Consider the following 17959-nt stretch of genomic DNA (forward strand, 5'->3'; position numbering starts at 1 on the left):
GTTATGTTGCAAGGAAATGTTACATTAGTCTCTTTTTTATTTTCCTTTCTCAAAGAAAGCATATTTTGTTGCCTCAGGGTTTCTTTTTTCCAACTATGATAACAGCGGCCTCTTTTTCTCTTCATATCCTTTCTCTGCTCTTATCTGATGCACCTAAGTATGTATCTCTGTTCACCAGCAGAAATAACCATGACTCAACATTAAGGATGTTTGATATTATCTGATGGAGAGCTGCTTTGTAAATCTTTATTATAGCGGAAGCTATGACTAAATATAACTAATAAGGATAATGAAAGCAATATTTGGGGTGTTGTGTGGTTTCCAGGCATCTTTAGAGATCCTCTGAAGACACCAGCCACAGATGCAGGCAAAATGTCAAATGCTGCTAGAACATGGCCATACAGCCGGAAACCACACAACACCCCAGTGATTCCAGCCATGAAAGACTTCGACAGTACAAAGCAATATTTCTTGGTATAGTGGAGACTAAAGGTGTTCCATGCAAAGTTACCATATTTTGTTATCTCTGCCATTTTTACCTACGGTATCACTGCAACAGATGCAGCGTCCAGAGGAAGCTCCAAGGGTCCAGATGTTTTCTGGCAATATGTGTACGCAGTCTCATTAAGGTGTTAAAAACTAATTGAAGCTCCCCTTTCAAGAATCTCATTATTGACTTTTTAATAGCAGTCAAAACATTAAAGTTCTGGATTTGTGTTACTGTAATTTGTGATGTACATAAATTCAAAGATTTTCTTGGACTACGATTTGTATGTTACACATACTGTCACGATACAGACACCTCTTAAAGAGCCACACACAATAAGTAAAGTTAGCAAATGTTTATTAAATGATAAATTGAACTCAGAAACACTTAACTTCAGTGTTTCCACCAAAAGTAAACATCTTTGCTTCAAGAAAAGGCACAAAACAGGAACAGAAAGATAACCCGGATTATCTAGCTTGATAATCCGGTTCAAAAGTAACCAAAACGTTCACTGAAACAAGCGCCACGCTATGCTGTGGCACAGAGAGTCAGGGAAGCGCCAAACGCTCTTAAGTAATGAGTGCAAACGATACCATTGTCAAAAGCCAAGCCAAATTGAAAAGCCAAAGGGGAGTCAGAAACGCCAAGCCGGGAGCAAACACTGTTGTCGTAAGGAAGCAGACCGGATTCAGAAGCCAAAGGGGAGCCAGAAACGCCAAGCTGGGAGCAAACACTGTCATCGTAAGGAAGCAGACCGGATTCAGAAGCCAGTGGAAGCCAGAAACGCCAAACCAGAAACGCCAAGTTGGAATCGCCAAGCCAGGAGCAAAACGCTGTCGTCAGGAGCCAAACTGGATTCAGGAGTCAGGAACGCCAAGCCAGGAACACCAAAGCAGGAACGAATGCTGTCGTCAGGAGCCAAACTGGATTCAGGAGCCAAGAACGCCAAGCCAGGGACGCCAAAGCAGGAACGAACGCTGTCGTCAGGAGCCAAACTGGATTCAGGAGCCAGGAACGCCAAGCCAGAAATGCCAAGTCAGGAACGCCAAAGCAGGAATCAATTCGGATTCAGAACACGAAGCTGTACAGCCAGGACCCAAGGAGAACAGGCAGTGACAAAGCAATGTCCCAAAAACAACACCTTGCCTTTTGCAAGGGACCTTCACTTTCAATTCCACTTTTAACTTACACTTCGGAGTCTGATGATGATGAGGCCTCCGCCCTGTCATCATTATCCACAGCTGATCTTGATCTCATATGTGAACCTCGCCCACCAGCCCTCCAATCACTCCATCTTTGTTCAAGACTTAGATCTCCCCATGTCTCTGGTGTACCAGTAGCATGCCCGTCTCCCGATGCATCCTCAGAAACTGGTGCTGCACACACATTTACTTGAGTCCAACCTGCAGCTTCTTCCATCCCACTCTCAGACCCATCATCCCCAGAAAAACCTTCAAACGTTTCATCTTCCGTGGGAGCAGTAAGTATATCACGAATCTTCTTTCTTTCCCTTTCCTTATCTCTTTGCTCCCGAGTTGACCTCTTAGTTCCTCTACTTTCTGTTAACCCATCATCTTCCTCCATTGAGTCCTCACTAGAGAAGCCTTCAAACGTCTCCTCATCAGTAGGAGCCATAAGTATTTCCCGAATCCGCTTTACTTGCTGTTCCTCATCAAACACCTACTCAACATTATCCCTTTTCCTCCTCCTAGCAATTTTACCAGTAGTATCAGAACTGCCCCTTGGCGCAACTACAACACATACAGTGATGAAATCCCATGCTGAAATGTTATGACAAAGCATCTGGCTTTACAAGACAGCATACATCACAAATAAGGTTTATTAGGCTTGGATTCTGTTTTCGTGGGAACAGGATTCACCTCTTAAACATAATGGTCCATATGAACATTGAACTGCAGCAGGAAAGGGGTAAACTTGGATTCGTGAAGGAAGGCATTACCACCTCCATTCCCAGGCTACCCTGAGTTAGGATTGAGAAGCCGGCCATGCATGTGTCAGGGGCTCACAGCAGTTGTCTGTTTTACCTGTCCCATTGTTTTCCCTGTGGGAGAAGATAGAAATGGGGCAGAATCACCTAAACTAAGCACTCACTGCAGGGTGGGGCTGTACCTGACTCTGTAGATTAGAGAAATCAGGGGCCTGGGCATGCAGCTTGGCATCAGCTAGTTACCCTCCTATATGATGTTCCCCTTCTCTGTAAGCGCATCTAAATCTGCATTTCCAGTATGAAATTAAATTCTGTGTTTCTGATTTTATAAAGTATAAAACTTGGCGTATTGCCTGCACCAAATAAGTTTTTAAAACTTGTTATATTTATAGTTATGCTTTAGTACTCATACATGTTCTTTTACATTTTATAGTTTATACTCTTAATTTAATTCCTTTAAAATACTCCAGTATTTCTGGTGTAATTTCTATTTTATTGTTTAAGGATAATGCTTCTGACATGTTTAACCAAATGTTGTTAATGAAAAAGACTGTTATTATCTTGTTCATTTGGTTTGGTTTTTGTGTCTATGGTTTGGTCTGTTCTACAAAGCAATCTAGCTAAATGGCTATAGGGCCCAGGCCAGTGAAGTATGAAAAACACTTGCAACCCTTTAAATCAGTAGTCTTTGGGCACACTCAACTCTGTTGGACTATAGCAGTGTTTCCCAAATTTCGATCTTCCTGGAGTTTTGGACTTCAACTCCCAGAATTCCTATTCATTGGCCAAGGCAATGGAGGCTTCTAGGAGTTGAAGTTCAAACTACCTGGAAGACTAGACTTTGGAAATCATGGGACTATAGCATATGTATTGTATTCCTTGTACAATTCTTCTCTGTAATGGCTCAAGATAACTTACAGAAAAAAATGCAGAATCATGGACTCAGGCTTTTTAATTCCCATAGAGCAATAATGACATTTCACAGCATGAAAATGGAAGAAATCAACAAAACAATTCGTGATCTGTGGCGGAGTACCTACAGAGGACAAGGTATTCCCCAACTTCTTGTGTGTGTGTGTGTGATCTCTCCGTGGTGCGGGTGAAATTCTGAGAAAGTATTCTTATAGTTGTTTCTGTTTTCTAAGAGTCTCAGCCCAAGATCTGTATGGTCTATTTGTTCTAGAGAATATCTGGACAATACTTTGTGGAATTTTAGAGAAGCAAAGAAGGATCAGGTTTCCTGTGGTTATGCCTTCCTTAGCTCTTTTCTCATCCTGTTGTCTAGGAGCAAATAAATTATATGTACTGTACATCCAAATGTAGTTTTGTAAAAAGAAATTCTCCAATTTTTATCACAATATATATGTTTATCTGGAAACTCATGGGTAGCATAGTTTTATTGGCCAATCACTCAAGAAAGGAAGTTTGGGTCTAGGATAAAGAAGGATGAAATGATATATTGTGTTCAGATTGTTTTAAGGTTAGCAAGCTGCCATTTTGGCAACTAAACGTATGCAACTGTATTTTTCTTTCCTGTAGATATTGAATACATTGAAATTCGATCTGATGCAGATGAGAATGTTTCTGCTTCTGACAAGAGGAGGAGCTACAATTACAGAGTAGTAATGATAAAAGGAGACACTGCTTTAGACATGAGGGGCAGATGCAGTGCAGGCCAAAAGGTATGTAACAAAGCTTTGTTTTGGTACCAATTCATTAATTATGTAGGATAGACATGTGCAAGACCAATTTTGACCTCCCTTCCTCCACAGCTCCAGAATTTAGTATCAAATCACCCCACTAAATATAGATAGAAAGCCCTTATAACACATAGAAAGGGCTCATGTAATTTTTTTGGTCATTTGATGCTGGAGTTTGATGTCAGACTAGGAAACACTTTAAAACAATTTTCCTCCTTTCTTCAATTTTCCACGAAAATTCAATGGTGTGATTTTCTACCCAATTTTGGCAAAGCAAAACAAGATCCTCTGAAATGGCTAAGACTTGTTAGAGGTGTTTCTGGACAATTAAAATATATACTGCAGTGGTGGTAGTTTTGTTTTTATTTTATTGGCATTTCAGGTCTTAATTGTGAAGAATATCTATCTGCATACAATGGCCCCTTGGTGTCCACTGGAATTTGGCTTCAGGACCCCTATGGATACCAAATTCATGAATGCTGAATTATCATTATATGCAATGGTATACTGTATATAAAACTGTGGGTAGGAAGGGCCAACACTATCCATCCATTTTTATCTGTCTATCTAGCAATCTATCTGAATAATGTTTACAGTTGTATTTCTGAAATTGTGTTTTGATCAAGATCAAATGCAATACAGTGATATTATTGCTTCCCCCCTCTCCCCTCCTAGAATCAACACATATATGTATACATATACACATACATGTCTGAGCAGTGCCTACAATTGTTCCCAGTGGTAGTAGTGAAATGGTCTGAGTATGGAGGAAAATGAAGTAATCTGCTTCCGTGGAATAGGAAAGAACAGAGTAACAATCCACATGATTTTCTGTGAGCACTTGTTGATGGATATGATATATCAGAGGTACACGGCAAACCCTTTTTAAGGAGTATTTAAAACAACCTTGATGAAGTAGCTGTATTCAATGATCACATTTCAGCCTTATGCAGATGAAGTTCATCCTCATGTGTTGTGTGAGGCCAGATACAAACAGGAAGTCTCTAGTTAATTCATGAGCTGAGTATCTAAGTTTTGTAACAAATCAAGATATGAAGATACGAAGCCAGTCCTAAACCATATCTTTATACATTGGCTTCTTCCAGAGCTGTCAACACTATTTCCTGGTTTGGTCCAAACAAGAAATTTTTGAAGTAACATTTATGGCATGCTTACTCTTTAAGGCCCAAAGTGGGATACAACATAATTAAAATTGGTAGATAAAAACATGACCATTAAAACACATATATTACAGGATATAGACCTCAGATTAAAACACTTCAAAAATCATACTAATAAAATGTACATTTAAATTCATAGTTTAAAATTGACTGGGCAGACCTGCCAGAAGAGATAGGTTTTTAATTCATTTTTAAATTCCAATTGCTCATTTAGCTATTGAATCTGTTCTGGTAGGTCATTCCACAATCTTAGGGCAGCCAATAAAAAGCTCATCTGTGTGAAGAACATCCTTTAACAAAAAGCAGGAAATGGGGCTCCTGTTGTGCAAGGGAGAGTAAGAGAGTGTAAAAGTCAGGGCAGAGGGTATATGTGTCGGTACACAGATCCGAACCAAGGCTTGATTCTGTTTTAATTCAGAAACTCAGATTAAAGGCTATATTCAAGTTATTTTTTTCAATTACTGTTAGCTCAGAAGATATATATACCCACTTACCATACTTGGATAATACCTACTGGGAGAATAAACTACGATTCCCATAACCATCTGTTTTTACTCAGGTTTAAATCCAGAAAAACAGTCATGAGTCACTATGAATCCTGGGCTTGGTAGATGAATTACTGCTCACCTCTTACAGGGACCTGTGCCACATTACTTGCTGTGGACACAGCTGAAGAAAGATTTTGTTTACATTAGATGTAACACAAATAGCATTCTTTTTGTGATCTGGAAACTTGATAAAACATGTATTTTTTATTCAGGGTGCCTTAATTTTAAGGGGGGAAATTTGCTTGAGCAGCCAATTCCAAAATAGAATCATGGTGGCAAGGTCATGCGTCTGAAGTAAATGTGCCAATCCAAAATCAGGAAAGGGCTTGAATTGTGTTTCTAGGGACTTCATCAGATTATGCTGGGAAGTGTTCAGAAGAAGAGAGTTCAGTCTAACTCCATTTCGTAATAAAATTGAGTTTTTCCCTACCTTACAATCACACTGTTTAGCGCACTCAGTTGTCTTGCGTATTTTTCAATGAAGAGGTTTCCACACTGCAGATATTTGGCCCTGCCCACCATCCCTCTCGGTGCTTTTTGGTACTTCAACTCCCACAATTCCCAAGAGCAGGGAGTGAGAGAAAGAAAAGGGATGGGAGGGAAACCCATTTGGAACGGGAGCAGCACTGGCGCTCCCGACACAGACAAATCATGGAAGGAAGGAATAAAAGTACCCTAAAAGGCAATTTTATTTTTTTGCAAAGTAGAAGCATTATGAGGTAGCATACAACCAAACCTTCCTGCTTGGGGAACTAAAGGAAATTGCCCAAAAAAGGTTATTTTGACTCCTCCCCCAATTTCTCCTCCCACAAATTAGATGATCCTAACCTGAGAGCAACATGTGCTACTTCATTAGAAATTTGGCAAAACATCAGGAGTTTTGAGAAAAATCAATTTCCTCACCTCTTCCTGATACGTTGGAAAAAATGCTGTCCTCAATGTTTAAAAGACTCAAAAACTGCACTTTAACCAAAACGAATGTAGTGGACCCAGTGGAATACCAGATTTTAAGTGGAATTTAACTCAGTGGAATTTAAGTTATGCTATGAAATTGTAGGATAAGGGTGGATATGTTTCTGAATGTATCCAACTTGCTTTGTTTTTCAAGGTTCTCCAACCAGAACAAGATGCTAATGTATGGAAAATCACTTGGAAAACTATCAATCCTAATATACTGTCTTATGGCCACTGCAATTGAGGCATGGCCTTTGTGAAAGAAAAAAAATACATCTTTGTCAATTAGACTAAACAAAATTGTGGCATTTCTTCATACACCTAGACTTGGGTTTTACTGGATTGTAACCATGTATCTGATTACATCACTGTAGATTCCTGTTGAAGACTCACATGGCTAAATACTCTTTCATGTGTAAATAATAGGTATTTCATCCATCACTGAGAGGCAGAAAATGTATTGGAATCCATTTCTTTGACTTGTGAGGAAGGGAAGTATAAAATCAGTCACTCAGTCAGTTAAGCCGCGTGTTTAGCCTGAAGGGTTACAGCTGGCTAGTGTTGCCAATCACAGTTTACTTGAAAACATTTGTGTTTTAATTTATTATCTCTTATTTTTGATTTTAGGTCCTCGCTTCCCTCATTATCCGCCTTGCTCTAGCAGAATCTTTTTGTCTCAACTGTGGCATTCTGGCCCTTGATGAGCCCACCACCAACCTTGACAGGGAGAATATTGAATCTCTTGCACATGCTTTGGTTGAGTAAGTATCTGCAAATTTTACTGAAAACTGAGAAGGAAAATTTCTGTGTGGCTCTGCTAGTAAGCTGTCTGTTGGCCAGCAGTCTACCCAATCCCAAGGAAGCCCTCTATAATACACTTCAGTGACTTTCCCAACATATTGAATAAAAACATAACTGGAAATCTTGAGCCTTCATCTTGTTACACAGTATTGGATGTGTTATGCACAATAACCAGTACTTCTGAAATAGAGATCAAATTAATATTGTCTACTGGTAGCACATGTGAAGAGAAAGTTGCAGTGTGGAGTGCTTCTATTCACTACTCTAATCAATCCTGCCCTTTCCCTTGATCTCTCCTCAGACCAGTTTCCCCATCTTGCCCTTGGGTGGGGGGAGAGTCAAAATTGTCATGGTTTTTGCACCTGTCCTACTTGATAATCTTATTCCAGTAGATCTTTTAACCAACAGCTATTTTTGCAACATCATAATGGGCATTCCCCCTGAAATTAGGAAATGGAATAATGAAGTATAGTACAAACGCTGTATGCGCAGGGGATACATTCTCTGATCTGACATGGATATTCCAAGCGGGGAATAATAGTGAACCCTATTGAAATGAGGGACGTCTACCCCAAAAATACTGTAGCATCACAGAGAAGGCTCTAGAAAATGCCCAGAGAGGATATAATAATTTGTTGGCTATGGATAAATAAGACTGCTTATACCGCGGATACAAGGGCATACTTTTCACTAAACAGATACACTATCTTCAAATGCATAGATACATAGGTAGGCAATAATTCTATCATGAAATTAGTGTACTAAATCAAATATTTTTGTGTTGTAAAACTTTAAGTAATCCTCTCTTTTTGGCCTGGCCATAGTTGTTGCCTGTTTTATTTATATTGGGATTCAATTTTCCCTACAAAGTGAGGACACCAGAATGGTAACTGGTGTTGATAGAGAAAAAGCTTGGAGCCCACTTTAGATTTTAGGTACTGCTCATATGCAGATCCCACATTGTGTAATAATTCCCAAGTTAAGGGATGTCATTGAATAATAATTTTGGGTTGTGATTAAATCAAGAATTGTGTATACCTTAAATACCTGCTCTAAAATTTAGATAATCCTGAATTGGTTCTATCTGTTTCTTGTTGTTTCCCTCATTTAGACCTTTTCTTTTCTCCCCCTTTTATCCCCACACAAACACATACCCCGTTCCCAATTAGTTGGATTATGAAAGAAGGTGTTGTTTTTGTTCTATTGTATTGCATAAAGAAAAATATAAACGATAACAACCTTTGGATTGCTGTGAGTTTCCGGGCTGTATGGCCATGTTCTAAAAGCATTCCCTCCTGACATTTTACCCACATCTATGGCAGGCATCCTCAGAGGTTGTGAGGTCTATTTCTAGTTATCTATTGATTAATTGCATGTTGTAAATGTTAAAGAGGTCTTCTTCTGTGTCCTACTAGTGAGGCCAACACACCTTATCACAATGTGGGAGAGGCCTTCTCAGTAGTGGGTCCCTAAGGGAGAAATGAATGCCCTCTCCCCTTGGAAACTAGATTAGTGCAAATCTTGATTTTATTTAAGTGGCAATCAAAAACTTGGCTATATATTGTATTAAAACCTTTCACACAACAATGGTTTAAACTGGTTTTAACCTTATAAGCATGTTTAAACTCCTTAATGTGGTTTTAGTCTATTCAAATTATTGTTTTAAAAGAATTCAACCTGTTTCTATTTGTGTGTGACCCTGACATCTTTTGATATAGGGCAGAATAGCAGCTCAACAATCAATCAATATAATAATAATGAATGTTTTTCCTTCCCCCCCCCCCCCCAGGATAATCAAAAGTAGATCCCAGCAACGAAACTTTCAGCTACTTGTGATTACACATGATGAAGATTTTGTGGAACTTTTGAGTCGTTCTGAATATGTGGAAAAGTTCTACAGAATTAAGAAGAACCTTGAACAGTGTTCTGAAATTGTGAAATGTAATGTCACCTCTTTGGGATCATATCTTCATTAGAATTTGTAAACTAGCTTGTTTCTGAGCACTCCTCTAATGCATTATGTGATAAAAAATAAGATTGTTCTTTGGTTAGATAAGCTGTATTCTTTTGACTAGTACTGAACAGTTGCATTACTAAAATGGAAAATATTGAATTATACACATGACAGTGATGAAAAAAATACTTAAAATGTTTTTAAAATTGTCCAAAAGCATGTCTCAACTTTTGGGAAAACCTAATGAGGAGAATCTTAGACTAGTGAGAAATGATATTTCCTTTGCAGAGAATGCTGCTACTCGCACAACAAAGCTGTTTGTTGCACAATTTGTTAATTTTGTGCAGAGCTGTTTTGCAGTCCTGAACTGTGCAAATTCTACATACAGGTACTCTTCAGTTAATGACATTTTCTGCATAGGAAACAATACTTTGAAGAAATATATTCTGCACAGAAAAATGTTTTCTGTACTAATATGCTACATTAAAATTTGGCTTAGAATAACCTTTGTGAATATTCAAAAATAGCAGTTTTCAAGTTTTCTAACAGTAGGAGAAATTTGCTAAGCTTGTTTCCTTTAAGAACAATATCCTTAGCACAGATTAATGTGGCAACTTAGAAGTTAACCGGATATGACTAAAACACCTGGGGTACATCTTGACAGGGCAGTTAGCCCAATGTTGATCTGGAGTGGGCTACTTTAGATCAGCATCAGGGGTTACTTTGCTGTCCGCCTCTCAGCCGACTTGCGAGCTACATGTTAGCTACACAAGCAGTCCCCAAATTGTCACCTCTGAGCCAAATGATGTACTTTTTATTGAGGGTGTGTTTGGGCCAAGAGCCTAAGTAGGTGCCCTCTTTTATGAGAGCAGAAGCAGGTCCAGGCTACATGTGGTGATGGTGATAATTGTGACTATTCACTTTATATAGAGAGACATTGCCATTCCTCACAAACCAGAAGACAAAGCAGCTTAGAAATTAAAATACTATGTCTGAGAGTCTGCTTGGGATTTAATCATCATCAGTGGCCTTATATGTACACAAAACAGAATTGAGTAGTTTCACAACATCCATATTCACCTAAAGGCTGCATTATGTTAAAGCATGAATGTCTAGTAAAAACCAGAAGCAAGTGGACTCACAAGGTTAACAGTTGCTTGAGTGTAGAAGTTTGAGACAGTGCAAAGGGCTAGAGAATAGCCACCATGAATTGTCCAAAAAAAGATGCACATAAAGCAAGGTTATTATATACACATCTCCAACGGGATGCTACTAAATGTGCCTGCCTATGTCAAATCATTCTAGACTTTATGAAACCAACAACAAAACTTAGGTACAGGCAGTTCCCAAGTTACATACAAGGTTCTGTAAGTTTGTTCTTCAGTTGAATTTGTAAGTCAGAACAGGTATATTTTTAAGTGTAATTCCCAGCCCAATATATATACAGGGTGTCCATAAAGTCTCTTTACCAAACTTTAGACCAGGGGTCCCCAAACTAAGGCCTGTGGGCCAGACACGGCCCTCCAGTGTCATTTACCTTGCCCCTGTCCTAAACTTTAGATTTAAAGTTGACCTAAGTCTGAAACGTCTTGAAGGCACACAACAGCAACAATCCTAATTTTGGACTATTTCATCATAGTCTGCCCCCCCCCCCCCCCAACAGTCTGAGAGACCATGAATCATCTCTCCACTTAAACAATTTGAGGACCCCTGCTTTAGACATTCCCAAATTTTGGACCTTCAGCTGCTCTGGACTTGAACTCCTAGAAGCATCAGCCAGCTTGGTCAACAGTCAGGAATTCTGGAAGCTGAAGTCCAAAACAGTTGGAAGAACAGGGTTTAGAAAAAAACTAACTTAAGATAAATTCTGAGATTCTGTTATAAATCCCTTCACTAGAGCTTTGTCCTTCAGCCTAGTAGGTTATTTATCTCTTCCTGTATTTCAATGATGTATCAAAACTGGTTCCAAGTCCCATTATGCTAATCATGCCTCTCTGCAGGCCCATGTTTTTCATAAGAGTAAGTGGTATAGATACAATAAAATGCATATGTCATACATCTGGGAACCCATTGTGTCTTTCCAAACTCCTTCATGCCATCTACTGTCCTTCATGGCATCTACTACGTATTAGTCAATCTTGTGACCTTGACTTATCTCCTTGGTCTAGTGATTGTCTCCATAAATGCAGTTCCTTGAACAATGGCTTGCTTCTGCCTTCTTCAGTTATTCCTTTTACCATTTCAAAATATCTAGTAGCTATACTAAACTATTCTAGCATTTATTTTAGCATTTTCATTCTATGAAACAGTGTTACTTGGCAAAGCCATAAACAAGATATATTGGGATATTTGTTTTTTTATTTCTCCATACCGCATATTATTTTAATATTAGCAAGCACCCACGACATTTGATTAACCATAAAAACCTCCTGTGGTACAAATCCAAATTAAGAATAGAAGGAAGTGTTTTATAAAAGAAGCCATTAAAAAGATACTGTGCAGAGTGACCTAGAACCTAATATTCATCAGCTCTTGATAATTTTCACTATAAACATTTTAATGCTACTGGCTAACACAAATACTGAGTGTCCATAAAATGTATATCCTACTTCAAGTAGAGTTACAAACATGGTTTAAGTATGTTGGCTCCACCAACATAAGGATGGGCTATGTAGTCATTCTTTGAAACACGCTGTTATCTGCTGCAGCATTTCAGAAGGCCTTGTTTGACTTCTTATCTCTGTGAGAACAAAGAAGAATTTAAGAGCAGGCTACAGGTTGGGTATTTCTTATCCAAAATTCAAACCCTGAAATAATTGAAAACCTGAAATTTTCCACATTGGTGGCTGAAATTAGACCACCGTTGCTTTCTGATAGTTCAGTGTACACAAAATTTGTTTTATGCACAATATTGTTACAAATGTGGTATAAAACTACATTTGCCCTATATTTTAAGGTATCTATGAAATATAAATGAATGTTATTTTTAGACTTGAGTTCCATCTCCAATATCTTATTGTGTCCTATATGCAAATACAGCTATCCTGAAATCCAAACAACCCGAAATCCAAAGCATTTTTGGTTCCAAACATTTCAGATAATGAATATTTAGCTTATATCTCTTTTAGAGAATTATTTTGCTCTTGTGCATTATGGTGAAGAGATGTATCTCAGAGCTGATAGCCACAGTAAAGAAGTTAACTTCCATTATTGTGAGCCTGAATACCTACATGCAATGTCCCAAAAAAGAAGAGGATAGGTCTTGAAAATGCAAGCCATGTAACAGCTTGTGAACATCACCAAGTGACTGTTTTAGGCATTTACTCACATCTGTTATGCAGTGTTTACAGTGGACTCTGCAGAAGATACTTCAGCTGTACTTCATAAAAAAAGAAAATCAAGATGTTTAGCATGCATTGCAAATGCTGATTTATTATCAGCAAATGTTGATTTCTATACCTATTTTATGTACCTAATCCTATATACCTGAAGTCACATAAACATTTCTCAGTCAGAAAGGGATTCCGAGTGGAAAAGTGGAAGAAGAGCCCTGCTATAAAGCAAGGAAGCATTACCTGAGACATGAATCGTACAGCTCCCTTCTTGTGACTGCTGCGCTGGCTGCCAGTCTGTTTCCAGACACAATTAAAAGTGCTTGTGGTGATCTATAAAGTCCTATTGGCTTATGCCCAAGATGTTTGACAGACCGCATTACTTCATATGAATCTGTCTGGATTCTGAGATTCTTGGGAAAGACCCAGGCCTTCCTGAACTGGGCATGATTCCAGGTGACCATCTTCAGTAGGACCTACTTTTGACAATGTTTTATAAAGTACTTAACAATTATATTGATATGTTTGTATAATTTTAGTTGTATCTCTTTTAGATTTATTATCTTCATCTTTTCTTTGTTACTTTTCTAAATAAAAACACTTGCAGTTGAGTGAGTTCTTTGTATGTTTGACTTCTAAGTGCGGTTTGAATCATGAACCTAAAGTGACTAGGAATGGGAAGCTCCTATCATTTAAATCAACTTAAAATAGGTTTTGCAAATTCCTCAACAGTATGAGCTCAAGTCAAGAGACTGCAGAATGAAGGAAAAACAACATCTTTAGGAGCACTCTTCACGTTTCAATTTTGTGCAGAGATGTTCAAACAGAACAGTATGACTTTCATATCCACAGTTGGCATACATGGCTGCACTTTTTCATAGTTTCAGGGCTGGGCACTTGCGCCAGTGGATTAGAAATGGTCTGGGACTGCCATTTGTATGAGGTGACTAATGATGTTATCACACAAGGGCTTTAAAGTGGGCAGCCCCACATTTCTGCTACCTGCAGAATTCAGGGAAATGTAGTTTGGGAAAGCGAGGACCTATGTAACTGAGAATTCAAAAGGCCCTAACTACATTTCCCAGAAATCTGCGGGTGGCAGAAATGCAGTGCTGCCTGCTTTAATGTCTTGGTGTGAGAACGTGGTGTGTAGCATTGTGTTTCATGTTGCTTCACCTCCAAAGGGTCTGGAAAACTCTTACCTCCATCACATGTGTTTTCCTTTGCCCGTTTCTACAGGAATCATCCATTGACTCTCCCACCGCATGAGAGAGTGGAAGCCCATTTTCCCATTTTCTCTTCCCTCACTTTTTTTTTAAAAAAAAGTAAAACTCCTCAATAGAGGAAGTACTCTATGAATGCATTTTAAAAGATCAAAAATAAGTTATACAACCCAAAAACAACACCTCTAAGTAACAAGATGTACTGAAGAATTAAAGGTTTCTTGGACAAGAAAACAACACAGCAAATTACTCTTACTTCGACATTGTGAACAGCTGTTAATAATAAAAATTATAATTAATAATAATTTATAGTTATAAATAATAATAAATGTTTATTATTATTATAATAAAAATTAATAATAGTGTTTACCACTCTACTGTCCTTGAAGAAATGGCGATAACTGCATGTTTGGGGCACTTTTAAGAACTGATTAGTTTCTGATTAGTTTTAAGAACTGATTAGTTTCAGGTCAAGCAACAGATGCATCTCTCAGCCCGAAAGCTTTCTAGTGTTTCTACAAGAAATGCAAATGCTTCAGATATTAGCTCAGCAGAAATTATATTTCACCCATGAGGTGTAGCTTCCTGTCACTAATGATGAAACTGCCATTCTGTAGATACATATTGGAAAGTGAGTCTCATTAAATACACTTTAAACCTCTCATGGAATTTCTGTTTTCGTTTTTATAGTTAAAATAGATACAACTAGATTATGTGCACAGTACACTGCAAAGCCACCCAAGTATTCCCTGCCTAAAAAAAACCCCTACAAATTCTACGGGGTTGCAATAAATCAACAAGCAACTTGGAGGCACATACACATACATCCCTTCATTGTCCAAGTAGATGTCTGGATGCTGGTGGTAGATAATCTCAAATCATTTGATACACATGCCAAGGAAAATAATAGGAAATGTATTCTGCTGTCACCTCTTGTCCTGTTGACATAGCATTGGGTAGATGTCTCCCAAGCTGAGCAAGAAACGATTTGCAAAGTGAGGTTGTGGGGGCTCCTTAGTTTCCAAACTTTTTTTCTTCTGCATGGATGGAATGGTGGCCATCTTCTTAGAGGCTCCTTCTTTGGAGGCTTTTAAACAGAAACAGGACGGCCACCTGTCAGGGGCACTTTGAATGTGCTTTTCCTGCATGGCAGGGGGTTGGACTAGATGGTCCATGTGGTCTCTTTCAACTCTATATTCTATCTCCAGACCATTCAGTCCATCTTTTGGACAAATCCTGCTAGAGATGCAGTAGTTTGCTGAAGCCCACTATAGAGAGAAAAAGTCTGTTCCCACAGCATTCCCACATTGGGTGGAGAATCTTAATTTTGCCCGTCTTTTGGCTGTACAATCATGATGTAATTGGATATGTGATTGCGGTTGTGATCTAAATAGCAATGCCTTGAAAAGAAGTGTGGATTCTATTAGTTCTGCAATCCCTGAGTACATTTCTGAAGCCTACACTCCCTTTCTGAGAGACATTCAGATCACAACCACAGACCATAACTCAACACAATCCAATGTCTTGACAAAGAACTTACCCAACTGCAAAATCAAGGAGGGGTGCTTCAGAAAACCTCCTTTTTCTTACACTGGCAAGCGCTATAGAAGGTTCCACATTTCTGAGCCTAGTTTTCAAATATTTGGGAGGAAAAGAAAGATCTTCAGGTTTTAATCAGGTTCTTTCTTCCCTTCTTGGGTTGAATTTTCTAGAATGGATCTCAGCATCTCTAGAATATGCTTGAACAAGCAAAATGCTTACATCCATTTAAATATTCAAACAAGCAAAAAAAGACAACCTCCCCAGTAAAATGAAACTCTGGAGCCCAAACTGTAATTTCACCAGATACTTAATGCTTGTGGAAACTAGTTACATCTAACCCATGGTTTGATATTTTGGTTAATTTCTGAACCTGGCTTTTTTTAGGAATGATTTATATTGATTGTTTCATACTGTTGCTCACATTGGGGTGGGCAAAATGAACAAACACAATATAGGGTTGTTGTATGTCTTTCGGGCTGCGTGAGGTATACCTCACAACCTCTGAGGATGCCTGCCATAGATGTGGGCGAAACGTCGGGAGAGAATGCTTCTGGAACATGGCCACGCAGCCCGAAAGACATACAACAACCCTGTGATCCCGGCCATGAAAGCCTTTGACAATACATTAAACACAATATAGTCTGTGCAGTCAAGAGAACTATAATGACCATATAGCATATAGTAACACCATTATCCCCAATGCAAAGCTCAATACAATGCAATGAAAAATACAATAGAAAAAGAGCAACTGCTTTCAAATGGAAATTATCTTGGTCCGATATCAGTCCCAATGTATGAAAGCTTCAGGGGTCCAAATTCAATGAAAAAATATTCCAAAAGGGAGTGAACTGGCTGTTGGTCAGGTGGCTACTATGCAGAATGGACAGAATAAAGATGAAGCACAGCCCTCAAAACAAAAACTTTCAGTGAATGAAGTCATTCATGATTCAAAAGAGCTGTGAAGGTCCAAGTAGGATGAAAATCCTCAAATAAAAGGAGTGAAAAAATTCAGTTGTGGGTGCAGTATTGGTGCTACAGGGATGCCCAGGTTTTCTAGTACCCTGTTTCGGGAAGAAAACTCCCCTTCTTCGGGTGATAAAGTGATCAGCAACTATGAGTAATGATTCGGAGTGAATAAGAACAACTTTATCCGCAAAGAACCAAGCAAATGCCTCACAGTGAGCTGTCGAAGGGCCAAGGACCCCATCACAAGCAAATCCTTCCTTCTGTTAATGGCCCATTCTGACCTCAGCAGATGGACCCATAATAGTTAGGTTTTTTCAGGGAGGCCCTTGGCTAGTGAGGAATAACAGAAATGACACAAGGACAAAGAGATGGGCCAGTGAGGTTAATGGGGCCCCAGTCCTTTTAGACCAGTGACCTCACAGAGGACTTGGCCTGGTACATGTGACCACCAACACAGTTGGCCTGGGGGCATTCTGGAGCATAATGCAGCCAGTATAGACATGAGTGTTGAGTATGGAACAATGAAGGCACTGCTCATGCACTGCCTTTTACAATCCTCCATCACCCCCTGCCAAAAACACCCCTCCAGATCCCAGCTCTTCGAATAGCTGTTTCACAATCTGCAACCCACCTTGAATACGCTAACCCAATGGTGTCTGTTATGAGCCTTGACTTCAAACCACCAACATGAGCGTACAACAGTCCAAGGTCAAGTCAGTTAGTCCACAGAAGAAACAGAACCCAAAAGAACAAGCAGAAGGGAAGCCAAATGTCCAGCCCAGAGTCAAAGTCAACTACCAGAATTCCAAGCAATGAGATGGTGTTCACTACCCAAGTCCAGGAGCAGTATGAATTCCAAAGTCCAGGCATGGATACAGAAGTTGTGGTCAGGTAACACACAGCAAACTATTAAATGCTGCTTTCACAGCTGACACCGATTGCTGGCCTTCTTTGCAGCAAGCCTGGGGATCTCCTCATCTGAGCCTTATTCCTCCTTAGTTCCACAAAGAAAGGCACAGTTAACCCTTCCTTAGCCTGCTCAACAGAAACCTCTTATGTTTGACCAGCTGGCTAAGTAGTTGTTACTTCTGGGTGTGGCTGAGGGAGTTGCTATTCTTGGCTGGGCTCTAGTTCAACAGCCAAGCCCTCACGCAGCAAACCCTCACCCACGCTATCCCTGACACTGTCAAACTTGTGGCCCTCCAGGTGTTTTGGACTTCAGCCTCCAGAACTCCTGCCATTGGACAAGCTGGCTAGGGCTTTTGGAGGGTCACAAGTTTGACACCACCGCTCTAACCATTGAAGAACAATGAGCTAGTGTCA

At 39.3% G+C, this 17959-nt stretch overlaps 1 protein-coding gene and 1 long non-coding RNA gene across 4 annotated transcripts in view; one reads left to right on the forward strand and one right to left on the reverse strand.

Annotated features, from left to right (window-relative positions):
• rad50 (RAD50 double strand break repair protein) overlaps window positions 1-13516 on the forward strand; it is a 44753-nt gene extending 31237 nt beyond the window's left edge. For both annotated transcript variants that reach the window (XM_003217387.4, XM_062973891.1), the window contains 4 exons: window positions 3400-3485; window positions 3975-4117; window positions 7446-7579; window positions 9409-13516. In XM_003217387.4, the coding sequence (XP_003217435.2) occupies window positions 3400-3485; window positions 3975-4117; window positions 7446-7579; window positions 9409-9595 (550 nt within the window). In that variant the 3' untranslated portion in view covers window positions 9596-13516. The remainder of the gene's footprint in view (window positions 1-3399; window positions 3486-3974; window positions 4118-7445; window positions 7580-9408) is intronic.
• LOC103277871 (uncharacterized) lies at window positions 12223-17669 on the reverse strand. Of its 2 annotated transcripts, none has more exons than XR_505725.2 (4): window positions 17268-17669; window positions 15669-15755; window positions 12902-12952; window positions 12223-12313 (listed from the first exon to the last, which is right to left on the reverse strand). It is a non-coding gene; the product is annotated as an uncharacterized LOC103277871 (long non-coding RNA). The 2 variants fall into 2 exon arrangements; XR_010003857.1 differs by having other exon boundaries at window positions 12902-12947; window positions 17268-17667.
• Between the last annotated feature and the right edge of the window lie 290 nt (window positions 17670-17959).

This window comes from Anolis carolinensis, chromosome 2 (assembly GCF_035594765.1).
Source record: "Anolis carolinensis isolate JA03-04 chromosome 2, rAnoCar3.1.pri, whole genome shotgun sequence".
NCBI classification, from domain to species: domain Eukaryota; kingdom Metazoa; phylum Chordata; class Lepidosauria; order Squamata; family Dactyloidae; genus Anolis; species Anolis carolinensis.